Below are 23,150 nucleotides of genomic sequence, written 5' to 3' on the forward strand. Positions count from 1 at the left end.
GTATCACTGATGGAGAGGGGAAATAAAGGTTAGGCTATTCAAGTAATCTAAGAAATTCTACTAATTTGAATAATTTAAAAATTATTAATTATTTAATATTTATTTTTAACAACTAAAATACTAGATACAGCACATTCATAGCATAGCTGATTTAAAATTTAATCTACTGGGGCACCTGGATGGATCATTCGGTTAAGCGTCCAACTTTAGCCCAGGTCGTGATCTCATGGTTCGTGGGTTTGAGCCCCGCATTGGGCTCTGTGCTGACAGCTCAGAGCCTGGAGCCTGCTTTGGATTCTGTGTCTCCCTCTCTCTCTGACCCTCCCCTGCTCGTGCTCTGTCTCTCAAAAATAAATAAACGTCAAAAAATTTTTTTAATATACTGACATATATACTTTATAAAGTTGCAGAATCTCATTGTTAAACTTTTAACTTATTCAGGGCCTTATTCAGGCCCTGAAATGTGATCATCACAATAATGGCAGGTCACCAATTTTGTCTGAACATCCTCAATATCAGGGACCCCTCTATGCTTGACCTACCATATGCCAGGCACCATGTCAAGCACTTTACATGCACTTTCACTAGTGTATCCTTAGCATCCTCATTTTTAGAGTTGATAAAATTGAGTCTTACAGAGGTTAAGTACCTTTTTTTCTAATGCTTATTTATTTATTTTGAAAGAGGAGAGGAGGAGTGGAAGGGGAAGCAAGAGAAAGAGAATCCCAAGCAGGCTCTGCACTGTTAGTGCAATCTCATAAACCATAAGATCATGACATGAGCCAAAATCAATTCCGGAGGCTTAATGCTTAACTGAGCCACCCAGGTGCCCCCCAGAGCTTAAGTACCTTGCCTAAAACAGACAACTAGTAAGTGGAGAAGCTGAGAGAAATACACAGGAGTCTGATTTCCAAGCCCATGATCTTATTTATATATACACTGCATATTGCAGAACATGGATACTCCTCCCCCACTGAATATGACAGGCACATTCTAGCTCACTCAACAGGAGCCTGATTTTGACATTTGAAATGAGAACAGAGGAATATAATCCCTTGTAAGAATGACAAACTCCAAATAAAACACTGTTTAAATGAGACATATGAAATCACTTTATGAAGACCTGCTTTATAATACAGTTCCAAGAATATTATGGCATCTGAACACTGACTCCAAACTAAAAATTCTAATATCTATCACCCTGCACAGGCCTTCATATTTAAAACTGCTTGGCTAGAGTAAGGCATGGCAAACTTCCAGTTCCCTGGTATATGTATACAGTCTATCCCAGACATTCTACACAATCAATTAATTAAACCATCAACCACTTAAATCTACATTTTGACACTGAGTGCAGGTAAGTGACTATACAAGACTGCTAAACAATAACAACAGCATTTCAAAAGATAATATTACCTGTGATGAAAATTTAATTTAAAGGAACATTCTTGGCATAATCCTAAAAAATAAAAATAAAAAAGTGACACCACTGAAAGGCTGAATTTGAATAACTGTAGTGCTACTCTACTTTTAATATCATACATTCTCATTCTTCCTTATATCCCTTTACTATAAGAGGGGAAACAAAACTCTGAAAAAAAAATCTGATTCTCTCCACTTCAAAAAATGCCTATGCACAGTAAAAATGGTATTAGAATGCTTGAGAAATTGAAAATATTCTAACATTGCTTTAAAAAAACTGCTGTCAATTTATTCTAAAAGCAAACTCTGTTTCATACCCAGCATTAATGTGTGTCTCACATCAAAAGTATCTAATAACAATAGTGTGGGTATAGTCACTTGGTCTGAAGTGCTCTAAGAGTTTTCAAATAGCAAAGAGCATTTCAAAAAGTTCCAATTGTGGGCTCTTCTTTTGCCTTATACTTAATTTCAGTTCACACCAGCTGAATTGTCCCCAGGAGTACTTCCAGGAGGGACTTCTGCACTGGTGAGCATTAAGTAGCACATGAGGAAATTCTTGACTTCTATATGGAGTGGGTAGAAAACTGCCAGGAGTTTACTTAGGTAAGGTAATTAACATGACAGGAGAAGAAGCTGACACAGAAGAGTAGCTTAGTGAGAAAGAAAGAAAAGAAAAGAAAAGAAAAGAAAAGAGAAAAAGGTAGAAAGAAAGAAAGAAAAAGGTAGAAAGAAAGAAAGAAAGAAAGAAAGAAAGAAAGAAAGAAAGAAAGATTCTAAAACAGGCATATTACAAGAGGTTGCTGTATTCTGGGGTATAGCCTCAAGATTTTAAGACTGATGTCACAAAGTTATGCCCACCTAAATCTTTTTCCTTATTGACACAAAGAGAGTGTATTTATTGTCCACACCATAACAATATGGTTACTAGGTAACATGAGATTTTATGCTGACTTTTCTGATACTCTGCATCTCATTGTGCACTGGTGACATACTCATGTTAATGGGAAGAGGTCTTAACTTTACAAATTATCGGTTTACATCTGTCATCAGAACTGTTTCACCCAGGGGCGCCTGGGTGGCTCAGTCGGTTAAGCGTCTGACTTCGGCTTAGGTCATGATCTCGAGGTCTGTGAGTTTGAGCCCCGTGTCGGGCTCTGTGCTGACAGCTCAGAGCCTGGAGCCTGTTTCAGATTCTGTGTCTCCCTCTCTCTCTGCCCCTCCCCTATTCATGCTCTGTCTCTCTCTGTCTCAAAAATAAATAAACGTTTAAAAAAAAAAATTAAAAAAAAAAAGAACTGTTTCACCCAAATGTCACCATAATGGTGACCACATACAAATTTTAGCCTCAAAAGTTATCTATCACTTTGGGAAGCTCTCAGAAAAAAGAGCACTTCCAGAAAGACACATTAAAATTTTTTAATTAAACCTTAAATTAGCCTATATATTTTTAAATCTAAGCAATTAGATAAACTTTGAAGAAAGCAATTATATAACACCTAAAATCAACTTACTTAATTTAACAAGTGCATTTCTCTTTTCACCATGTTCAATGTAACCAAAATTAACTTCCCAACTCTTCAAATCTTCTTTTTCTTCACAACATTTATTTCCACAGAAAAACTGGCCTGTGAAAAAGAAAGGAATATTAGCTACGATAGTTGGAAACAATTTTAATCTGGAATATTAATATCAATTTGGAATTACTCCTGAAATTTAACATACATATATTCTAGTTCTAGCAAGTCATCATTAAAAAATAACTGAGTGTAATAATTATAGTATGCTCAACAAATGTGTAAATAAGTATTAAATCAAAGAGCTAAAGAAAGTATTTAAAAAAAATCAGTCACAGAATTCTTGCTCAACAGATAAACTGTTTAGATCAGAGTTTTACTAACTCCCTGTTAGGGAATCTTCTACTTTGGAAAATGGAAGTACTAAAAGAGTATACTCAATAATACCCTAAAAGAATAAATATATTTTCCATAATACATGTATTTATAGGTTGGCGAATCCCTTTTGATATTTAATAATAATTTTTAACTTGATTAAAATTCTAACATTATGCCATCTATTTTAAATACCAGCATAAAATGGCATTTAAAGCACGTTTTAGATGGTAGCACTCTGAGATGAAATGACTAAGTAGAATAATAATGTTCTATGTTTTAGAGTTACTTGACTCTAAAATCAACACATCATATCTGCTGTGTATGAAAACATTCTGCATAAAAGGACTGATACTGACAATCCAAGAGGAAAAAATGAAAGGAACTACCCAACTACTATTTCCTTTCACAGAATGAACCTTTTATTTGTACAGTAAAAAAGTAATTTATATCTCAATAATCTGCACCAACAGGAACAAATCTAAACTTTTCATTAAAAAGAAATTATCAAAATGGATTTTGAAAATTATCAGTCCAAAGAACCTGTAACTTTTCTAAATTGGCATTTTTCACTCATTCCAAGTGAATACATTATGAAATGTATGCATGTTTAGTAATGGCTCTATTGTTAAAATGGCAACCAAATTATAATTCTAAATCATAGCAATAGCTTTCTCTCACCAACCAATCCTTTTTTCACTTATATTAGTTTAGAGAATGCCCTTTAATTTTTTAAAAGCAGTATTACTTACCATCACCTGAAAATTCCACTTAATAAAAGTACAAAATTTTAAAACTGTGAAACATTTCAAAATTTCTCATTGTTTAGGTAAAAACATAAACTAAAATGTAATACTAAGAAAAGTTAAAAATAGCTTTAAACTTATTCTTTTTCCTTCTCCTTTAGAGTATCTTCAGGGCTGATCCTTTATCTAAAGAAAAAAAAAGTCCTACTCTTTAATTTTGTTTTATTGCATATCCAGTTTTACACTTCACACAGACATCGAATTTATGGAAGATGGAAATGATCCACAGGGATGGCGTCAAAGTTTAATCATTCTAAAATGCAACCTTTATTTTTAAAGTTTTTAAGTTATTAGTTTAAAATGATTTCCTAAATGCTCCTATGCAGTTTTCAGAAGCATTAACAGTTTGAAATGCAATTATCAAAAAAGAGGTAACTTTACAGCATGAAATAGGATAAAGATATTAATTTTTCAGAGACTTATGAGTAGATTACAACAATGCATTAAAAAAGCATTTAATAACTGCCTCCCAAATGTTTGATCTTTTGCTGTAAGACTAAATATTTGGTCTCAATCTCAATGATATCCCAAAATAAGAACTAGCCTATCCAAAAATTCCATTAGGTTGAAAGTGATAGTTAATCTCTACTTTCAAAATGTGATTAGACTGAAATACAATAATACCAAATCATTCTTCCAAAAGTTAATAAAAAGAAAAACTCAAGTATTCATCCTTTACTAGTTTCCTTTAACTCTTTAAACGTTTTTGGGGTGCCTGGGTGGCTCAGTTAAGTGTCCAACTCTTGATGTGAATTCAGGTCACGATCTCACGGTTCATGGGTTCGAGCCCCACATTGGACACAGCACTAACAGTGTGGAGTCTGCTTGGCATTCATTCTCTCTCTCTCTCTCTCTCTCTCTCCGCCCCCCCCCCCCGCCTCTTTCCTGCTCAAGCACTCTATCTCTCAAAATAAATAAAAGTTTTGTAAAAAATAAACATTTTCTACTTATACTCTTATCAAATGTTCTAAAAGCAAAAATTCTAGAGGGAAAAATCTTTAAAGCATTATATTTTGACATTTGCTAATGTATCACAAATACATGGTCTGTAATTTTACTTTTATAGATAAGCATTTATTGTATAAATCAGGAATAATCTTACCAAATGACTTCAATTCAATAGTATAACAAAATAATCTCATCCTATTAAAAAGTAAAATTTCAAAAAGGAATTACCTTTTCCTGAAATTACTTCTTTTTCTACTCGCCACCTAAATCCAAACTAATGAGAAAAAAATTACATTTATGTTAGGATAAATTTAAACATTATTTAAATTGTATGTACATCTAAACACAGAGCCAGTAACTGAAATAATGATATTTACCAACATAAAAAGCAAATCTAATTCACCAGGAGGGGAAGATGGCAGGGGAATAGGAGGACCTTAGGCTCACCTTGTCCAATGAATACTACTAGATAACTATCAATTATCCTAAATACCCCATAAATCAACCTGAAGGCTTAAAGAACTATGTAAAATATGACACTATATACCTAAAACATAGGGAGAAGAGGAGTGAAAAATGGATTCAAACTTAAACCATGAACTTACTAGAGACTGCAATATATAAAAGATGTTATACATAAAGCTAATGGTAACCACAAATGAAACTACCATTAAATATGCAAAGAATAAAGAGAAAGAAATCCAACTATCTCACTAAAGAAAACCAGCAAACCATTTATGAGAGAAAGATGAGAAAGGATCAGACAAAAGAAACAACCACAAAATGAGTAATAAAATAGCAATAAATACATATCTATCAACAATTACACTGAATGTAAATGAACTAAATACTCCAATCAAAAGACATAGGGTGACAGAATGAATAGAAAATCAAGACCCATCTATATGTTGCCTACAAGAGACTATTTTAGACCTAAAGACACATGCTTTGAGGATGTGAGAGGATGTGAGAGGTGAGAGGATGGAGAAACATTTATCATGCAAATGATGTCAAAAGAAAGCCGGAGTAGCAATACTTATATCAGAAAAAACAGACTTTAAAACAAAGACTGTTGGGGCGCCTGGGTGGCTCAGTCAGTTGAGTGTCCGACTTCAGCTCAGGTCATGATCTCACAGCTCCTCAGTTCGAGCCCCACATCAGGCTCTATGCTGACAGCTCGGAGCCTGGAGCCTGCTTTGGATTCTGTGTCTCCCTCTCTCTCTGCCCCTAACCCACTCTCATTCTGTCTCTGTCTCTCTCAAAAATAAACATTAAAAAAAAAATTTTTAAACAAAGACTGTAACAATAGACAAAGAAGGACACTATATATTAATAAAGAGGACAATCCAAGAAGAAGATATGACAATTGTAAATATTTATGCACCCAACATGAAAGCACTCAAATACATAAAACAGTTAATAACAAACATAAAGGAACTAATCAATAATAATACAGTAATAAGTAACAGTAGGGGACTTTAATACCCCACTTACATCAATGGACAGATCATCTAAACAGAAAATCAGTAAGGAAACAATGGCTTCAAATGACACATTGGAACAGATGGATTTAACAGATATATATTCAGATATATTCAGAACACTGCATCCTAAAATAGCAGAACATATTCTTTTCAAGTGCATGTGGAACATTCTCCAGGATAGATCATGTATTACGCCACAAAACAAGCTTCAATAAATTCATGAAGATCAAAGTCATATACCATGTATCTTTTCTGACCATAATGCTATGAAACTAGATGTGAACCACCAGAAAAATTCTGGAAAGACCACAAATATATGGAGGTTAAATAACATGCTACTAAACAATGAATGAGCCAACCAGGAAATAAAAGAAGTAATGAAAAAAGTATATGGAAACAAATGAAATAAAAACACAACAGTTTAAAAACCTTTATAAAAAAACAAAATGGGGCACCTGGGTGGCTCAGTCAGCTAATTGTCCTACTCTTGGTTTCAGCTCAGATCATGATCTCACTGTTGGTGGGTTCGAGCCTGCTTGGGATTCTCTCTCTCCCCCTCTCTCTGCACCTCCCTTGCTTGCTTGCTCTTTCTCAAAATAAATAAATAAACATTTAAAAATAAAATAAATAAAACCTTTGTGATGCAGCAAAAGCGGTTCAAAGGGGGAAGATTATAGCAATACAGGCCTACTTCAAGAAGCAAGAAAAATCTCAAATAAATAACCTAACCTTGTACCTAAAGGAGCTAGAAAAATAACAAATAAAACATAAAACTAGCAGAAGAAGGAAATAATAGGATTAAAGCAGAAATGATATAGAAACTAAAAAAATAATAGAACAGATCAATGAAACCAGGAGCAGGTTCTTGGGAAAAAAATCAATAAAATTAATAAATCTCCAGCCAAACTGACAGAAAGGACCCAAATCAATAAAATCACAAATGAGAGAAGAGAAATAACAACCAACACCACAGAAATACAAATAATGATGAAAAACTATATGCCAACAAACTAGGCAACCTAGAAAAAATGAATAAATTCCCAGAAACATATAAACTACCAAAACTGAAGCTGAAGGAAATAGAAAATTTGAACAGACTGATAACCAGCAAAGAAATTGATTCAGTAATCAAAAAAAACTCCAAACAAACAGAAGTCCAGGACCAGATGGCTTCACAGGTGAATTTTACCAAACATTTCAAGAAGAGTTAATACCTACTCTTCTCAAACTATTGCATAGAATACAAAAAGGAAAACTTTCAAATTCACCCTATAAGGTCAGCATTACCCTGATACCAAAACCAGATAAAGACACCACCAAAAAAAGAAAACTACAGGCCAACATCTCTCATGAACACTGATGCAAAAATACTCAACAAAAATACTACCAAAACAAATCCAACAATACATTTTAAAAAATCATTCACTACAATCAAGTGGGATTTATTCCTGGGTGTCAATAGTGGTTCAATATTTGCAAATCAAACAACATGATGTATCACATCAATAAGAGAAAGGATAAGAACTATATGATCATTTCAATAGATGCAGAAAAGCATTTGACAAAGTATAACATCCATTCATGATAAAAAAACCCTCAAAAATAGTAGGTTTAGAGGGAACATATCTCAACACAGTAAGGGCCATATATGAAAAACCCAAAGCTAACATCATTCTCAGTGGGGAAAAACTGAGAGCCTTTCCCCTAACTAAGGTCAGGAATAAGACAAGAGTGTTCACTCTCACTACTTTTATTCAACATAGTACCGCAGACAACAGAAAGAAATAAAAGGCACCCAAATCAGTAAGAAAAAAATTAAAACTTTCACTATTTACAGATGACACGATACTACATATAGAAAACTGAAAGACTCCACCAAAGAACTGCCAGAACTGATAAACAAATTCAGTAAAGTTGCAGAGTACAAAATCAACGTACAGAAATCTGTTGTATTTCTGTACACCAATAATGAAGCAGTAGAAAGAGAAATTAAGAAACTATCTTATTTACAATTGCACCAAAAATAATAAGATACCTAGGAACAAACCTAACCAAATAGACACAGGTGAAAGACCTGTACTCCATAAACCATAAAACACTGATGAAAGAAACTGAAGAGGACACAAAGAAGTGGAAAGACATCCCACACTCACGGACTGGAAGAACAAATATTGTCAAAATGTCTGTACTACCCAAAGTAATCTACACACTGAATGCAATCTCTATCAAAATACCAACAACATTTTTCACAGAACTAGAACAAATAACACTAAAATTTGTATGGAACCACAAAGACCATGAGTAGCCAAAGCAATCTTGAAAAAGAAAAGCAAACCTGGAGGCATCACAACTCTGGACTTCAAGTTACATTACAAAGCTGTAGTAGTCAAAACATTACGGTACTGGCACAAAAACAGACACATAGATCAATGGAACAGAATAGACAATCCAGAAATAACCCCACAATTGTAAGGTCAATTAATCTCTGACAAAGTGGGAAAGAATACCCAATGGGAAAAAGTCAATCTCTTCAACAAATGAATGGTACTGGGAAAACTGGACAGCAACAAGCAAAAGAATTAAACTGGACTACTTCCTATCCATACACAAGTATAAATTCAAAATGGATTAAAGACCTAAATGTGAGACCTGAAACCATACAAATCCTAGAAAACAGCAATGGGAATAATTTCTCTGGCATTGGCTATAACAACTTTTTCTTGATAGGTCCCTTGAGGCAAAGGAAACAAAAGCAAAAAACTATTGGGAGTACATCAGAATAAAAAGTTTCTCCACAGTGAAGGAAACAATCAACAAAACTAAAAGGCAATCTATGGAATGGGGAAGATATCTGCAAATGACAGATCTAATAAAGGGTTAGTCCAAAAAACAAAGAACTTATACAACTCCACACTCCAAAAACAAATAATTCAATTAAAAATGGGCAAAAGACATGAACAGATATTTTTCCAAAGAAGACATACAGATGGCCAACAGACATATGAAAAGATGCTCATCATCACTTATCATCAGGGAAATGCAAATCAAAACTACAATGAGATATTACCTCGCACTTATCAATATAGCTAAAATAAAAAACCATAAGAAACAACAAGGGTTGGCAAGGATGTAGAGAAAAAGGAACCCTCCTGCACTGTTGGTGGGAATGTAAACTGGTGCAGCGACTCTGAAAAACAGTATGGAGGTTCCTCAGAAAGTTAAAGATAGAACAGCCTTAAGATCCAGCAATAACACTACTTGGTATTTACCCAAAGATACAAAAACACTAATTCAAAGGGATACATGCACCCCTATGCAGCACTATTTACAACAGCCAAAATATGGAAGCAGCTCAAGTGTCCATAGATTGATGAACGGATAAAGAAGATGTGTTATATAAAAATACACACACACACACACACACACACACACACACACACACACACACTAGAATATTATTCATCCATAAAAAAGAATGGAGTCTTGCCATTTGCAATGACATGGATGGAGCTAGAGACTACTATGCTAAGTGAAATAAGTCAGTCAGAGAAAGACAAATACCATATGATTTCACTCATGTGGAATTTAAGAAACAAAACAGATAAAGGGAAGAGAGAAAGAGTGAGAGAAAGTGAGAAAGAGAGAGAAACCAAGAGACTCTTAACTATAGAGAACTGATGGTTACCAGCAGGGAGGTGGGGGTGGGTAGATGAAACACATGATGGGGAGTAAACTTGTGATGAGCAACAAGTGATTAAAATAAAGAGTTAAAAAAAAGCACACTTAATTTTAAACATGATAGCTTTTTTTTTCTCCATATAGGATTCCAGTTATTTAAAGATATATTTGAACAATGCTAAGGAACAATCTTTACTTTAAAAAAATTTTTTTTAAATGTTTTTATTTGTTTTTGAAGGAGAGAGAGCATGAGCTGGGGAGGAGCAGAGAGACAGGGAGACACAGAATTTGAAGCAGGCTCCAGGCTCTAAGCTGTCAGCACAGAGCCCGATGCGGGGCTCGAACTCAGACTGCAAGATCATGACCCGAGCAGAAGTTGGATGCTTAATCAACTAAGCCATCCAGCCCCTTGAACAATCTTTACTTTTAAACTACCTATTAAAAGGTACAGGTGCTAGGCCACAAGATGCCTCCTTTAATAAAAAATATATATATTATTTTATGACATTGACAGAAAAAAAAGAGATTATAGTACAGTAAAGAAGCAATATACTATAGTGCAAAAGAGTTGAATTATCCAGGTTTTAGGTCTTAGCCCCACCGCTTAACAGGTTATAACTGGACAAGGTATTAAATATTCTTGTGCCTCAGTTTCCTCATACGTAATGCAGAGATAACACAGTTCTTTCTTCTTTGGTTTAAGAGGTTTAAATAGGAATAGTACACATAAAGTACTTAGAATAGTACCTGGTACATACTACCCCAAGGGTTAGCAACTATGGCTCACAGGCCTGCTGCCTGTTTTACGTATAAAGTTTTATTAGAACACAACCACAACCATTCATTCATGAATGGCTCTTTCCTCACTGCAATGGCAAAGTAATGAACGAGAAAGAGAAAGGGGACCCTCTGGACCCTAAAGTGGAAAGGTATTAAACTTCCCTCCAGATTCCTAAATATACCTTTGTATTTTAGCTAAAAAATGTTTTTTCTACACTGCCTTTTTAAGATCTTTCATATTCACATGTTAATTTCCTGAAATTATAGTAAATTATTTAGTTTTCTATTCAGTTTACTGTAATGGTTAAAAGCTCATCTCTAGAATCATACAGACCCAAAGTAAGCTCTACCATTCACTAACTAGCTCTGTGACCTTGGAAAGTTTCTTAACTTCTCAGTCTATTTCCTTTGTATGAATAAAAACCCCAATATTATAGGTTGTTGTATTAAGATAATTCAGATGAAGTGTTCAATGCCTGTTTAACTTTGCCTATTTTTTTTAATCACCTATTACTTGAATCAGGCAATTTTGTATTTTAAATGCAAATGAGGGCTCAAAATATTTGAAAATATTCTCATTAAAATCCCCCCCCCCAAAAAAAATCTCTCCAGTCTAGGAAAAAAATAAAGCATTCAAAATAAGTCTGTTTAATTCTACTTTTAAGTCCATACATGTATGTGAGGATTGCTTGTCATAAAACATATATGTTAGGATGTCCACTGAAGCAGTCAAATAAAAATAAGTTTCCCAACTTTTTCTTCCATTCATTAATCTATTCAATAATTATTTTTAAAAAAAAATTTTTTTTACATTTATTTATTTTTGAGAGACAGAGAAAGACAGAGCACAAGTGGGGGAGGGGCAGAGAGAGAAGGAGACACACAATCCGAAGCAGGCTCCATGCTCTGAGCTGACAGCATAGAGCCTGACATGGGGCTCGAACTCACAAACCGTGAGATCATGACCTGAGCTGAAGTTGGACGCTTAACCGACTGAGCCACTCAGGTGTCCCAATCTATTCAATAATTATTAAGCAACTACTTACTGGGCCTGGAACTCTGCTGAAGATATAAAATGATTATTAAAATGTCTGTCAGGGGTGCCTGGGTGGCTTGGTCGGTTCAGTGTCCGACTTCGGCTCAGGTCATGACCTCACGGTTTGTAAGTTCAAGCCCCTCATTGGGCTCTGTGCTGATGGCTCAGAGCCTGGAGCCTGCTTCGGACTCTTTGTCTCCCTCTCTCTTTGCCCCTCCCCAACTCACACTCCGTCTCTGCCTCAAAAGTAAACAAACATTTAAAAAAATTTTTTTAAAAACACTGTCTGTCATCAGGAAGGTTACAATCTTATAGGGGGATAAAAAATGTAACAAATACAGTATGTCCTACTAGTTAGTTAGTTACTAAGGATTTGGTGCTGAGCCACTGCCTCTTACTCTACCCGCTAGCATAAAGAGATCACACATGCAAGTAATAAGACAGACAGATCCTAACTTCCTGAAAACACAAAGTCTGTGACCATCCACTTGGATTCCTATGTAGGAGAAAAATAAACTTCTATCTCATTTAAGCCAGTGTTATGTAGGAGTGCTTCAGTCCTTCCAGCTGAATCTAATCCTGATGCAATGATCCAACCAAATTCTCAATGATGAAAGGGAAGAAGTAATAAGGAAGGGAATAGGTGTGTGGGACAAAAGCTGGAGTTCACTAAAAATGCCCCATCTATTATATGTATTAGGCACTGAGCTAGGAGGTGATTTTTTAAAAATCAATAAAACACTGTCTTTATATAAATAAAACTATAAGAAAATGCATCCTAGTAAGGAAATCAAAGGCACTACTCTTTTAACATTTTCCAGAACCTCAAATGTGGTATGCCAAAAAAAGTCATCTTTCCTCCTAGAAAAGATCCCCCTGTGTATGGGGTGAGGGGTATATGGGAAATCTCTGTACCTTCCCGCTTTATTTTGCTGTAAACTTAAAACTGCCCCTAAAAAATGAAGTCTTTAAAAAAAACAACACATCGGTCTCCCTCCAGATTTCCTGTTTCTGATTTCTTACTTGGATTTACCCTCATATCTAACTACTCATCATGTTCTAATAGGAAAATATAATTTATTTCAAGATTATCCTCTTTCAAGCATGATTTCTAGTAATATACTGTGTTTTTTAAATGGAGAATACAAATATTTAACATTGATTTATGTACACTTTCTCCCCTCAATTATTACTATAGGTTTTTTTGAAGGGCAGTCACATTTTTTTTTTTTTAATTTTTTTAATGTTTATTTATTTTTGAGACAGAGAGAGACAGAGCATGAATGGGGGAGGGGCAGAGAGAGAGGGAGACACAGAATCGGAAGCAGGCTCCAGGCTCTGAGCCATTAGCCCAGAGCCTGACGCGGGGCTCGAACTCACGAACCGTGAGATCGTGACCTGAGCTGAAGTCGGACGCTCAACCGACTGAGCCACCCAGGCGCCCCAGAAGGGCAGTCACATTTTAATCCACAACACCTTGCCCAGTCCTTAATAAATACTGAAAAACAATCAACAGATGAGTCAGCATTGAAAAAGCTGCTTTATTATGTGCTTTTAGAAAGATTTATATTTCATACTCAACTTGCAGTTGAGTAACTCCAATTGCTGTGATGCCTTTTGGATTTAATGTGATCAATAACTAGTACAGACAGGAGAGCTAGTTCCTAAGAAACTGGGGAAATCTTTGGGATATATGACATGCATGGGTTTGTAAACAGGGTTTGTAAAAAAAAAAACCAAGGGTTTGTAAAAACAGATACTATTAGCTATAAGAATACTGTGAAGCAACTCACATATTAAAGCCACTATTGAAAAAAAAAAAAACTAAACCAATCATGATTCTGAGATTTAATTATTTAAATGAAAAAGAAATTCGTATAATAAATAAATCTAAAACAACTTTTTAAATAGATTATCTTTCTTAATACAAATGCACACTAGCCAAAACATACAGATTTATACAACATTCCCTCCCCCCCACCCCCCACCAACCCATTTCAAACTGACATCATCTGTTCCTGGGTCACCTTCTCTAGTTACAAATGTGAAATTTGAGATAGGAATAAAAATCACTTTAATATCAACTAGAGTAAGATGCAGTGAGAACAGAAATCTGCCATTACTAATTAGCACTGGTAAGATTTAATTCTACTAGAATAGACATTTATATAAAAGAAGATGTGCATCTGCCTCTTTACAGATGGTAATTTATTTGAAAAAAAAAGTCTATCAATTTCAAACATCATCTGTGAGACAAGACATCATTCTGCAGTGTCAAATCATTCATTATAATCAGTAGAGGCTCTAGGCCAGAGTCAGGATGAAACAGGATCCAGTAGCCACTTGTGTTTAATCTTAGACTATTCATGCCTCAGTTCACAAAGCTTGACTAAGAGACCCTTGACTAAGAGACCCTTTGTAAATTTCATAGCTGTAGAGGTTAAACGGTCCAAATGACTCTTTTAAAAATTTTTTTTTTTCAACGTTTATTTATTTTTGGGACAGAGAGAGACAGAGCATGAACGGGGGAGGGGCAGAGAGAGAGGGAGACACAGAATCGGAAACAGGCTCCAGGCTCTGAGCCATCAGCCCAGAGCCCGACGCGGGGCTCTAACTCACGGACCGCGAGATCGTGACCTGGCTGAAGTCGGACGCTTAACCGACTGCGCCACCCAGGCGCCCCTCCAAATGACTCTTCATAGATGCAGGACTAATTCAACCTAGACTTGAATTAGCACCTTTAAAAGAATAAGGTGGGGCATGATAATAATAATAATAATAATAATAATAATAATAATAATAATAATACTGTACTTAAATAAGAACCTTCTATAAATACTTGGAAGGCATACCTTATTTTCTTTGTATCTACTGAGATCTGCTATGCAGTATTCCTTGAATAATTTATCATAGTATTTCTTTGCAAGTTTCTTCTCCCTAGATCCATAAAAAATATATAAATCTTTTGCATTTAGAAATTCAACCAGTTTACTACTTGGAAGCAATGTCAATAAATAACACATATGATATAAATATTAATGTTTTAAAAGAGGCCTATTCCTTACATGTGCATAGAATACCTGAATATTAACTATTTATAGTGGCTCTCTCAGGGAGGGCAACTGCAAGGCTGCCAGTCAGAGAAGGGGAGCCTTACTCCTCACTTTTTGTCTTTTGTTATGTTTGCATTTCAGGTATTACTTTTCAGGTATTACTTTTTCCCAAGATATTTTAAAAATAAGCACATTATGGAACAACAAACGATACACTAAAAATGTAATAAACTATATTTTCAAGACAAAGTCAAGCAATGACAAGTCAGTAAAAACTGCTAAAAATTACCAAAAGAACCAAACGAAACATAATACTACTCCAAGGCATGTTTTTATGTCTTCCACTCAGAACTCCTCCACGCAGAGGCTGAATGACCTGGACAGGTGACAGGGTAAGAAAACAGGAAGCAAGCAGGAGAGACAGGACTAAAGCAGTTTATGTATTATGTGTTGGATGGCAAAAAATTACCAATTCATGTCCATTTCATCCTCCTCATTCCATAGGAATCTATGATTTTCTCGTATAACATCCATGTCTGTCTTGTCATTTTCCCTGGAAAATAAAACTATTTCAATTTAATATAAACACAAAATTTGTCAAATTTAGGAGGTTAAACAGTTCTGTGAGATTTTTTAACAGCTGAGTATAAATACATGAAGATAAAGATAGTTTTATGTGTGAATATGTATATATGTTCATAAACTTATAAAAATGATTTCAGTTTTTTCAAAAGACACTGATAAAGAGGGCTGCTACACAAACAAGTTAAATGAATAAGGCATTTATCCGTCTCTAGTACTGGTTTCAATTATACAAATGGTGCTAAATTACCAAAGATAGTTTGAGAAATCTAAATAAACACTAAGTGGATAAGGAAAAATGAGTGAAAGTAAGTTTTAGAATCTAAAACATCAGTAACACCATGCCACAGAGATCAAATTTAAAAAATGGAAGAGTTTTCCATACTCATTTTACTACAGCTTCCTAGAAAGACTGAGTAACGGCAGAACAGAAGAGAGGGGATGATATTCTTAAGATGCTAACAGTTTGGGGGTGTCTGGGTGGCTCAGTCAGTTAAGCATTCAATTCTTGATTTTGGCTCAGATCATGATCTCACGTTCGTGAGACTGAGCCCTGTGTTAGGCTCTGTGCTGACAGTGCAGAGCCTGCTTGGCATTCTTTCTCTCCTTTCTCTCTCTGCTCCTCCCCCACTCTCTCTCTCAAAATAAATACATAAATAAATAAACTTAAAAAAAAACGTGTTAACAGTTTGGGGGCAGAACAAGGGATTGTTGGGGAATACAGACTAAAGTGAGAGGGGAGATAAATTTGAGGTAGATGAGATAATACAAAGTTTTTTAGAGCTTTATCAAACTCAGAAAATTATTAAGTCAGAGAAAGAAAACACACACCATGAAGAGGCTCTGATAGAAGAGCCTCAACTACAGGGAGGAGTTGCTTTTTGTTTTTGTTTCTTTTCCTGTTTGCACTACCTTTTAAAAAGCAATCCCAAACACTGAGGTCTAAAAAGTTAATGATCTCAAAAATCCTTACCAAAAAAAAAAAAAATTACTGCATAATCAGGCATCGGAGTATTCCTCACATATCCTGTTACTGCTTGAGGCAGATCTGGCTCCGCAGGCTACCTGAGGCCTGTTGCCAGATAATGGGCTTCATGATGAGCTACTTAGCCCAAAGTTATGGATAGCCTCTCCATTTCAGGATATGATAAGGAAACTGGAATGGAGAGCAGAATCAGAAGAACAGTAGCTGTGGGTCTTTAAAGACATCCATATCTTCCTCCCATTCTATGTAAACTTCATGACACTTACCCCAATCGCCTGAAGTCTTCTTTTTTGCCACCATAGTATAAAATATAGTCATTTACAAACTTTGTATGCCTTTGATACTGAAATGCAAAAAATTAAGGATTTTATTTGTTCAGGAGTTGTTCTGTGTCCATGACATACTAGTAAGTAGAGACAAACAGTATGAATCTACTTAGTTTTTTAAATATGTAAATACATACTATATATGTTTATGAATTAAAAATATCTGAAAGGGTAAATATTAAACTGTTAAGAGTCAACACTGTAGCATAGAAGGACTTTCACTTTCTACTGAATACTGTTTATACTGTTTTGAACATTTTTCAAGCATATACTACTCTTGTGATAAAATATTATCTCCAACTGGGAAGAAGGAAAACTTCTTGTTCCTATTGCTGAAATACATACAGCCTCACATCAATATTTATTTTAACAGAATACTATGAAAAATAAATTATAGTGTCCAAAATTAAAGATATGGAATACAATTTAACTCTTATCACTATAAGATCTAGTTATTCCAGTAATGACAAAGCCTCTAAAATAGAAGATACAACTTTTGTAATATTAAATCCTAACATTAAGCTTTCAAAAACAATGTTATTTTTTTATATTTCTTTTAATATTTAAAGAATTCAGTCATGTTTATTTTTAACACAATACAACAAGATATATGACCGTTTTACTTGTTTTAAAAAGCTCAAAGGTATTTTCTCCAGAGCTGAATATGCAAATAAAATTAACCTCATTCATAATACTGTCTGACTACATCCTATTATATCAAAGATAAATAATGACCTAATTCATTACAACGTGTTCTGATAGAATATTGAATCAGAATATGATACTGGCAATAAAGCAGTTAACCTTCCAGAAAAGAAAAAAGAGAAAATCCAGACATCCAGAGATTTGGGTTTTCCAGCTTTTGGTCTATTTCAAATTTTTTCTGTAAATGGTCTCTTTGTCACCTGTAAACGTGTCTTTGTCACAACTGTTTGGCTCTGCCATTTTAGCATGAAAATAGGCACAGATAACACCTCAATGAAAGAACACAGGTATGTGCCAATAAAACTTTATTTATAAAAACAGGTGCTGAGTGGGACTTTGCTTCCAGGAAGATGGAGCAAAGTTGTACTTCTCCCTATTTTTCTCATTAAGAACAACTAAAAACCTTGGAAATTATATCTAAAACAAATATAAAAAGACCCTAAAAGTGAGGAGGAGAATCCATTAATAGCTAGGGAGTTCAAGACCCATGGTTTGACACGGCGGTAAGTTCCCCAGGTTTTCTTTTTGCCTCATGAACTCAGAATTGGAAGTGAAGAAGCTGGCAACCTGGAAATGTCAACAAGCACAGACAAGGAAAGTCCCAACAAAAGCCTGTTCTCTCTGAATAACCAAGAGAGAGGAAGCCTAACAAGACAGATAACTTTAGACAACGCTTACTCTACTTCAGCCAAAAATTCTAGAAATAACTGTGGCCCCACCTCCACCAGTGCCAGAAAAGGGACCTACACTTTCGCTCTTACCAGGCTGTAACTAGATGCCCCAATACCCCCAAAAGAGTGGTGTCACCGAAGGCACAATAGATGCCGAAATGTTAAAGGAACAAGTGGCAGATGAGAATAAATCCATGGGAAAGGTGAGATATTGGATTAGAAGATAAGAGGAATGAATAAATCGGTGATAAGAGGATTTCTATAACTTATAGAAAAGGATTAGGAATGATAACAAAATGAAAGAGACGTCAATAGATAGGGGATGTATCTAATTGCCATGGTCTCCTCTTAATCCTGCCCATAGTAATAAACATCCAGAAATACTTCAGGTCTTGCTTGACCTCTTTCATACTCCCAAACAGTAGTATGGATGGATAGTGGTAGCAGTTAGTGTAATAAGCCACAGTCTTACCAAAAAGTTGAGGTGAGACATGACTATAATAGGGAAGCAAGAAAGAGCTTAAAGACAGCCCCAAGTCATGCCTAAGAGTTGAAGCAACTACAGGCCTGAGGACAGTCCACAGACAGATCTACCTTTAGACACATAAAGAACTTCCATAGCCAAGAACCAGGTAGTAAGAGAATAAGAGTTAAAATGAGATTAAAGATAAGAACAGTATTAAAATGAGAAATTTTGAGAGCCAGACAAAAACAGGTTGGAAAAATATTTGCAAGTTCATGGACTATTTTATAAACTTATTTATAGATCATTACTAATACGTCTTATTATTTTTGTCTCTAAATCTTTCTTATGTATCAATAAAAGAGAACTGTACTCAAAAGTATAAATGACAAGATTGCACATCAATAAACATTTACCTTTAAAAACATAATATAGGTCTATCTGACTTCACAAGATTTTATGAAATAGAAAAGTAGATTTAAAAATATCCTACTTGTTATAAAAATCTAGAAGTATAAAAAGGATACAGCATCCATAGCTATCAGATGAAACCTTCTATTTTTTGCTTCTTCCCTGTTAAGACAAATTTTAAGCAAATTCAAATTTCTATATTCTAATTAATACAATTAAATCCCCCAAGTCCCTGAGTTTACAAAAACATCTTAAACCAAAAAAGGACATTTACACTGAAGTACACACCTATCCAGCAATTCTGCGGCAACTTGTTTATGGGCCACCTTTCCATGTTTTTCTTTCTGAAATGGCTTTTTGAGCAGTAAATCATCTTCAACTGTCCTGGTTTATGAAGAAGAAAAATTATTAAAAGAGTTCATTTTTCTTAAAGGGTGTTTCTTGTTTCTTTTTATTTTCCTAATTGGAACATGTTTTAAAATTTCAAGTCTAAACTTAAAAATGACTCACTGATCTTTAATGAGACATTTTAGGTCTCCTTAAATCACTTAATTAATATCTTAACTTTATTTAATACTTAGAAAATGGAGAAGGTGAAACAAACAAATGCATGGGTTCTGATGTTAGACCACCTACATTCGTGGATCCAAATTTGGGCTCTGTCATTCACTATCTTTTTTTTTTCACCATCTTAATCTTAAATGAGATTAAGCTACTTAATCTCTTTGCGCCACAATTTTCCTGTCTGTAGAGATGCTGATGCTTTTGGTAACCAATAATATAAAAAAGAATAAGGGTTGATTATAAATGATATAATAGACTATAGATGATCAGCCCTAGTTATAAAGATAGATATAACTGAAGAGTACAGACTATTCAGCTAGATTTGCTCAAGTTCTTTTCTTACAAAGTAATACTTTTAAGTGAAAAATCTTTAAAACATAAAGAACCATACAACATAATTTGTTATAATCATTTCTATTCTTTTGGTCACCCATGAATACTGAACCCAACAAAAATGTTCGGTTCCATTCACTATGCCTTACATATTGCTCTCGGTGTGAAATAGTAAAACAACTTTTATAAGTTTGGTTAATATAGATCAGTCAATCACTTCTAAGTTAACAGTTGAAATCAATTTCTAACCACTGAAAGCTGAAAACAATGCACCTAAACACAGTAATATCACCGGATGCAGAGTCCTCATAAAGCATTGCCTTTATGTGCTGACAGTTCTTGTCCCTTCCAATTCAATAAAAACTTCCATGAGCTCCTTCATTTAAACACTTAGTCTGCTCATTCACAAAACCATAAAACTGCAGTCTCACCCTCCACATGAACTTCATTTTGAGGTCAAGTACTTGCAAAGGGACCTCCAACTAAGCCCGTACTTAGCTATGACATTCACAAGTAAAAAGACCTTAACAGTTGCATGAAAAATAGATGCAACAGAGAAATCTAAGTTTTGTTTGGTCTCCTTTTTCCCCCACCTCCACTTCCATAAATCTCTTCACAGCATAAACATCATGTTCTTATTTTTCACATAACTGTTCTCAAATTCTCGAGTCAATTCATTATAGTTTAATGAACAAAAATTCATTGAGTAGAGCATTGTTGTCTTCACATGTAAACATAATCCAGAAACTTTCAGTATTATTTATACGTCATCTCAACCTGGAAAGGATCTGAAACACAGATCAATAAAAAATTACTTACCTTTTTTTCCTTTTGTTAGATTCACCACAGTGTTCATCATCACTAAAATCAGAGTCATAGCCCCCATGACCATGCATCTGTAAAGAAGTATAAAGTCAGTTACCTAGAACCTAAATTGTTCATAGTTCAGGAAACAGTTCAAAAATAAGTTATCTTTAAAAGCTGTAGTAACTGTAAAGGATCATGGTGGGTATATCACTGTTCACCAGCCAACTAAAATTTTCATTCACTTTGAAGTAACAGACTTACCCTTCAGAAAATGAATCAATCAACATTTTCCACCTTAATTACTATTAAGCCAACCAGGGAAGCTACTCTTTGACCTCTTCACTGAAAACGAGGTTCTTTTTATAGAACCTGCCATGTGACTGCACACAAGATTCAGCAATGCTTCACCTTTGATTCAGTGTATTTATCACCAACTTTGTTCCAGACATTATGGTAGGTCCTTAACAAACACTGCTTCTAATTCCATAAATTAGGAACTATGATCTCCACTTTACAGATGAAGAAATCAAAGACAAAGTTAAGTAAATCAGTCACAGAGCAAATAAGTGGCTAAGCTGATCTACTTGACTCTTAAGCCCACGATTTCAACTACTCCAATTTGCCTTTACAGAATATGCTACCACTGATTATTATATTCCATTAGACTTACTCTATTTGTGAAGAGTACACTATCAATTCATTAAAACTTGCCTTTTTACAACATATGTTGAGATTTCCTAGTTTCTTCAAAGTAAACAACCTTGCCCTTTGGTCTAGTAAACTTTATTTTGTTCCAATTCATTTTTTAACTGAAATTCTTAGAAATCCAGGAAGATCTCAATTGTCACTCAGTTGTACTTGAAGAAGCCTCTGGTTCCAATTGAATTTGGAACACACATTAATGGGGAATCAGTGGATTATTTGACTTTTGAGGTCATACTCAATTCATATGGCTACAAGGAATTAGTCCAGGTCAAACGATATATCGAAATTTTTAAACTTTAATATTCACTATTACAAGTGCAGCAGGACACAAAGGAAAGAACTCCCTAAACTTTACTGCACTGGACCTAAGACAAGATACCTTTCTAGTCCTGGCTACCTTGAATAAATTACGTTATCTCTTTGGGCTTCATCTGCCAAATAAAGTGTCTACATCATGTAAACCTTAAATCTTACATATTTGTGAATTTTTATGATTCCATTTTCAAACTTAGGTGTGTGAGTGAAAACCTCTCTTCTCTGTCCCACAAAATTCTAAAGAGGAAGGTGCTAGCCAAGGTTGGAGGTAAAGGTTAGAAGGCCACAGTTCCAACTTTATCCTCCCTTAACATCTGTCATCACCTGGATCTCCCACCCTTTATCATGTCAACTCCTTGCTCCAGCTGTCTTACCACATCTCAGCAACTTCTCACCCTTTAGGTCCTCATTTTCCAAACATCTTGATGAGGGTCAACCATTGTGTGGAGCTTAGAGATGTATTTCTGGCATCAACCTACCAGAGTGCAAATCCTGGCTCTGAACTTTTCATTTGTCTTTTGTTCTGCATGTTCCTCAACCTCTCTGTGCCTCAGTTCCCTCTTTCCCCCTTCTATGAAACGAGGCTAATAAGAGCGCCGGTCTCCTATCTCATAGGACTGTACGTTAAATGTGGTACAGCATATAAAGAGTTTTAGAACTGAGTCTAATGTCATCTTGACCCCACAGCCCGCGACACCACCTCCTACCGTTGCTCCCCTTCTCCCATTTTCCCCCCTCTGGCGGCTTCATCCATCCCATACTCATCTCAAATCAGTGGTTGCACTGAAAAGCTCTCACTCACTTCGGGTAACGAATCAAATGACAAGGGCCGAGAGAAATTCGAGACGGCAGACGCCGGGTGTTCTCTAGAACCAAAAAAACAACCAAAAGATAATCAACGAGTAGCACATGAGGAACAATTCTGGAGGTCCTTCTAGCCAGCCCCAAATACACTCAAGGCCCTTATCACACACCCCTTCGCTCCTCCCTGCTCTGCCAAGTACGCCCGCGGGAGTCGCTTCCCCTCTCCCGGTGGCTGCAGCGACTACGCACGGCCTGAGCGAGCCGCTACAGGGCCAGTCCGGTTCGCCCCCGCCGCGCAGCCTCCCAGCAGCGAAGGCCGCCGCCGCCCGCTCCCCGCCTCTTTCTACGGGTCCCGATTGGGCGCCGCGTCCGGTCCGGCTCGG

The 23,150-nt window shown here is 35.5% G+C and overlaps 1 protein-coding gene across 2 annotated transcripts in view; it reads right to left on the reverse strand.

Annotated features, from left to right (window-relative positions):
• The window catches only part of LOC124507007 (protein FRA10AC1), a 37,063-nt gene extending 13,988 nt beyond the window's left edge, over window positions 1-23,075 (reverse strand). Inside the window, exons 1-11 of one of the 2 annotated variants that reach the window (XM_047073190.1) lie at window positions 22,938-23,075; window positions 22,766-22,829; window positions 20,956-21,032; window positions 19,528-19,623; window positions 19,356-19,401; window positions 16,930-17,006; window positions 15,566-15,649; window positions 14,896-14,980; window positions 5,294-5,339; window positions 2,934-3,047; window positions 1,417-1,459 (exon numbers count right to left, since the gene is read on the reverse strand). In XM_047073190.1, the coding sequence (XP_046929146.1) occupies window positions 1,417-1,459; window positions 2,934-3,047; window positions 5,294-5,339; window positions 14,896-14,980; window positions 15,566-15,649; window positions 16,930-17,006; window positions 19,356-19,401; window positions 19,528-19,623; window positions 20,956-21,032 (668 nt within the window). In that variant the 5' untranslated portion in view covers window positions 22,766-22,829; window positions 22,938-23,075. The remainder of the gene's footprint in view (window positions 1-1,416; window positions 1,460-2,933; window positions 3,048-5,293; window positions 5,340-14,895; window positions 14,981-15,565; window positions 15,650-16,929; window positions 17,007-19,355; window positions 19,402-19,527; window positions 19,624-20,955; window positions 21,033-22,765; window positions 22,830-22,937) is intronic. The other variant, XM_047073191.1, reaches the window with a different exon arrangement.
• Between the last annotated feature and the right edge of the window lie 75 nt (window positions 23,076-23,150).

The sequence above is a fragment of the Lynx rufus genome, unplaced genomic scaffold (genome assembly GCF_022079265.1).
Source record: "Lynx rufus isolate CCGP_SWC_20201006 ecotype Redwood Valley unplaced genomic scaffold, mLynRuf1.p SCAF_11, whole genome shotgun sequence".
Taxonomy (NCBI): domain Eukaryota; kingdom Metazoa; phylum Chordata; class Mammalia; order Carnivora; family Felidae; genus Lynx; species Lynx rufus.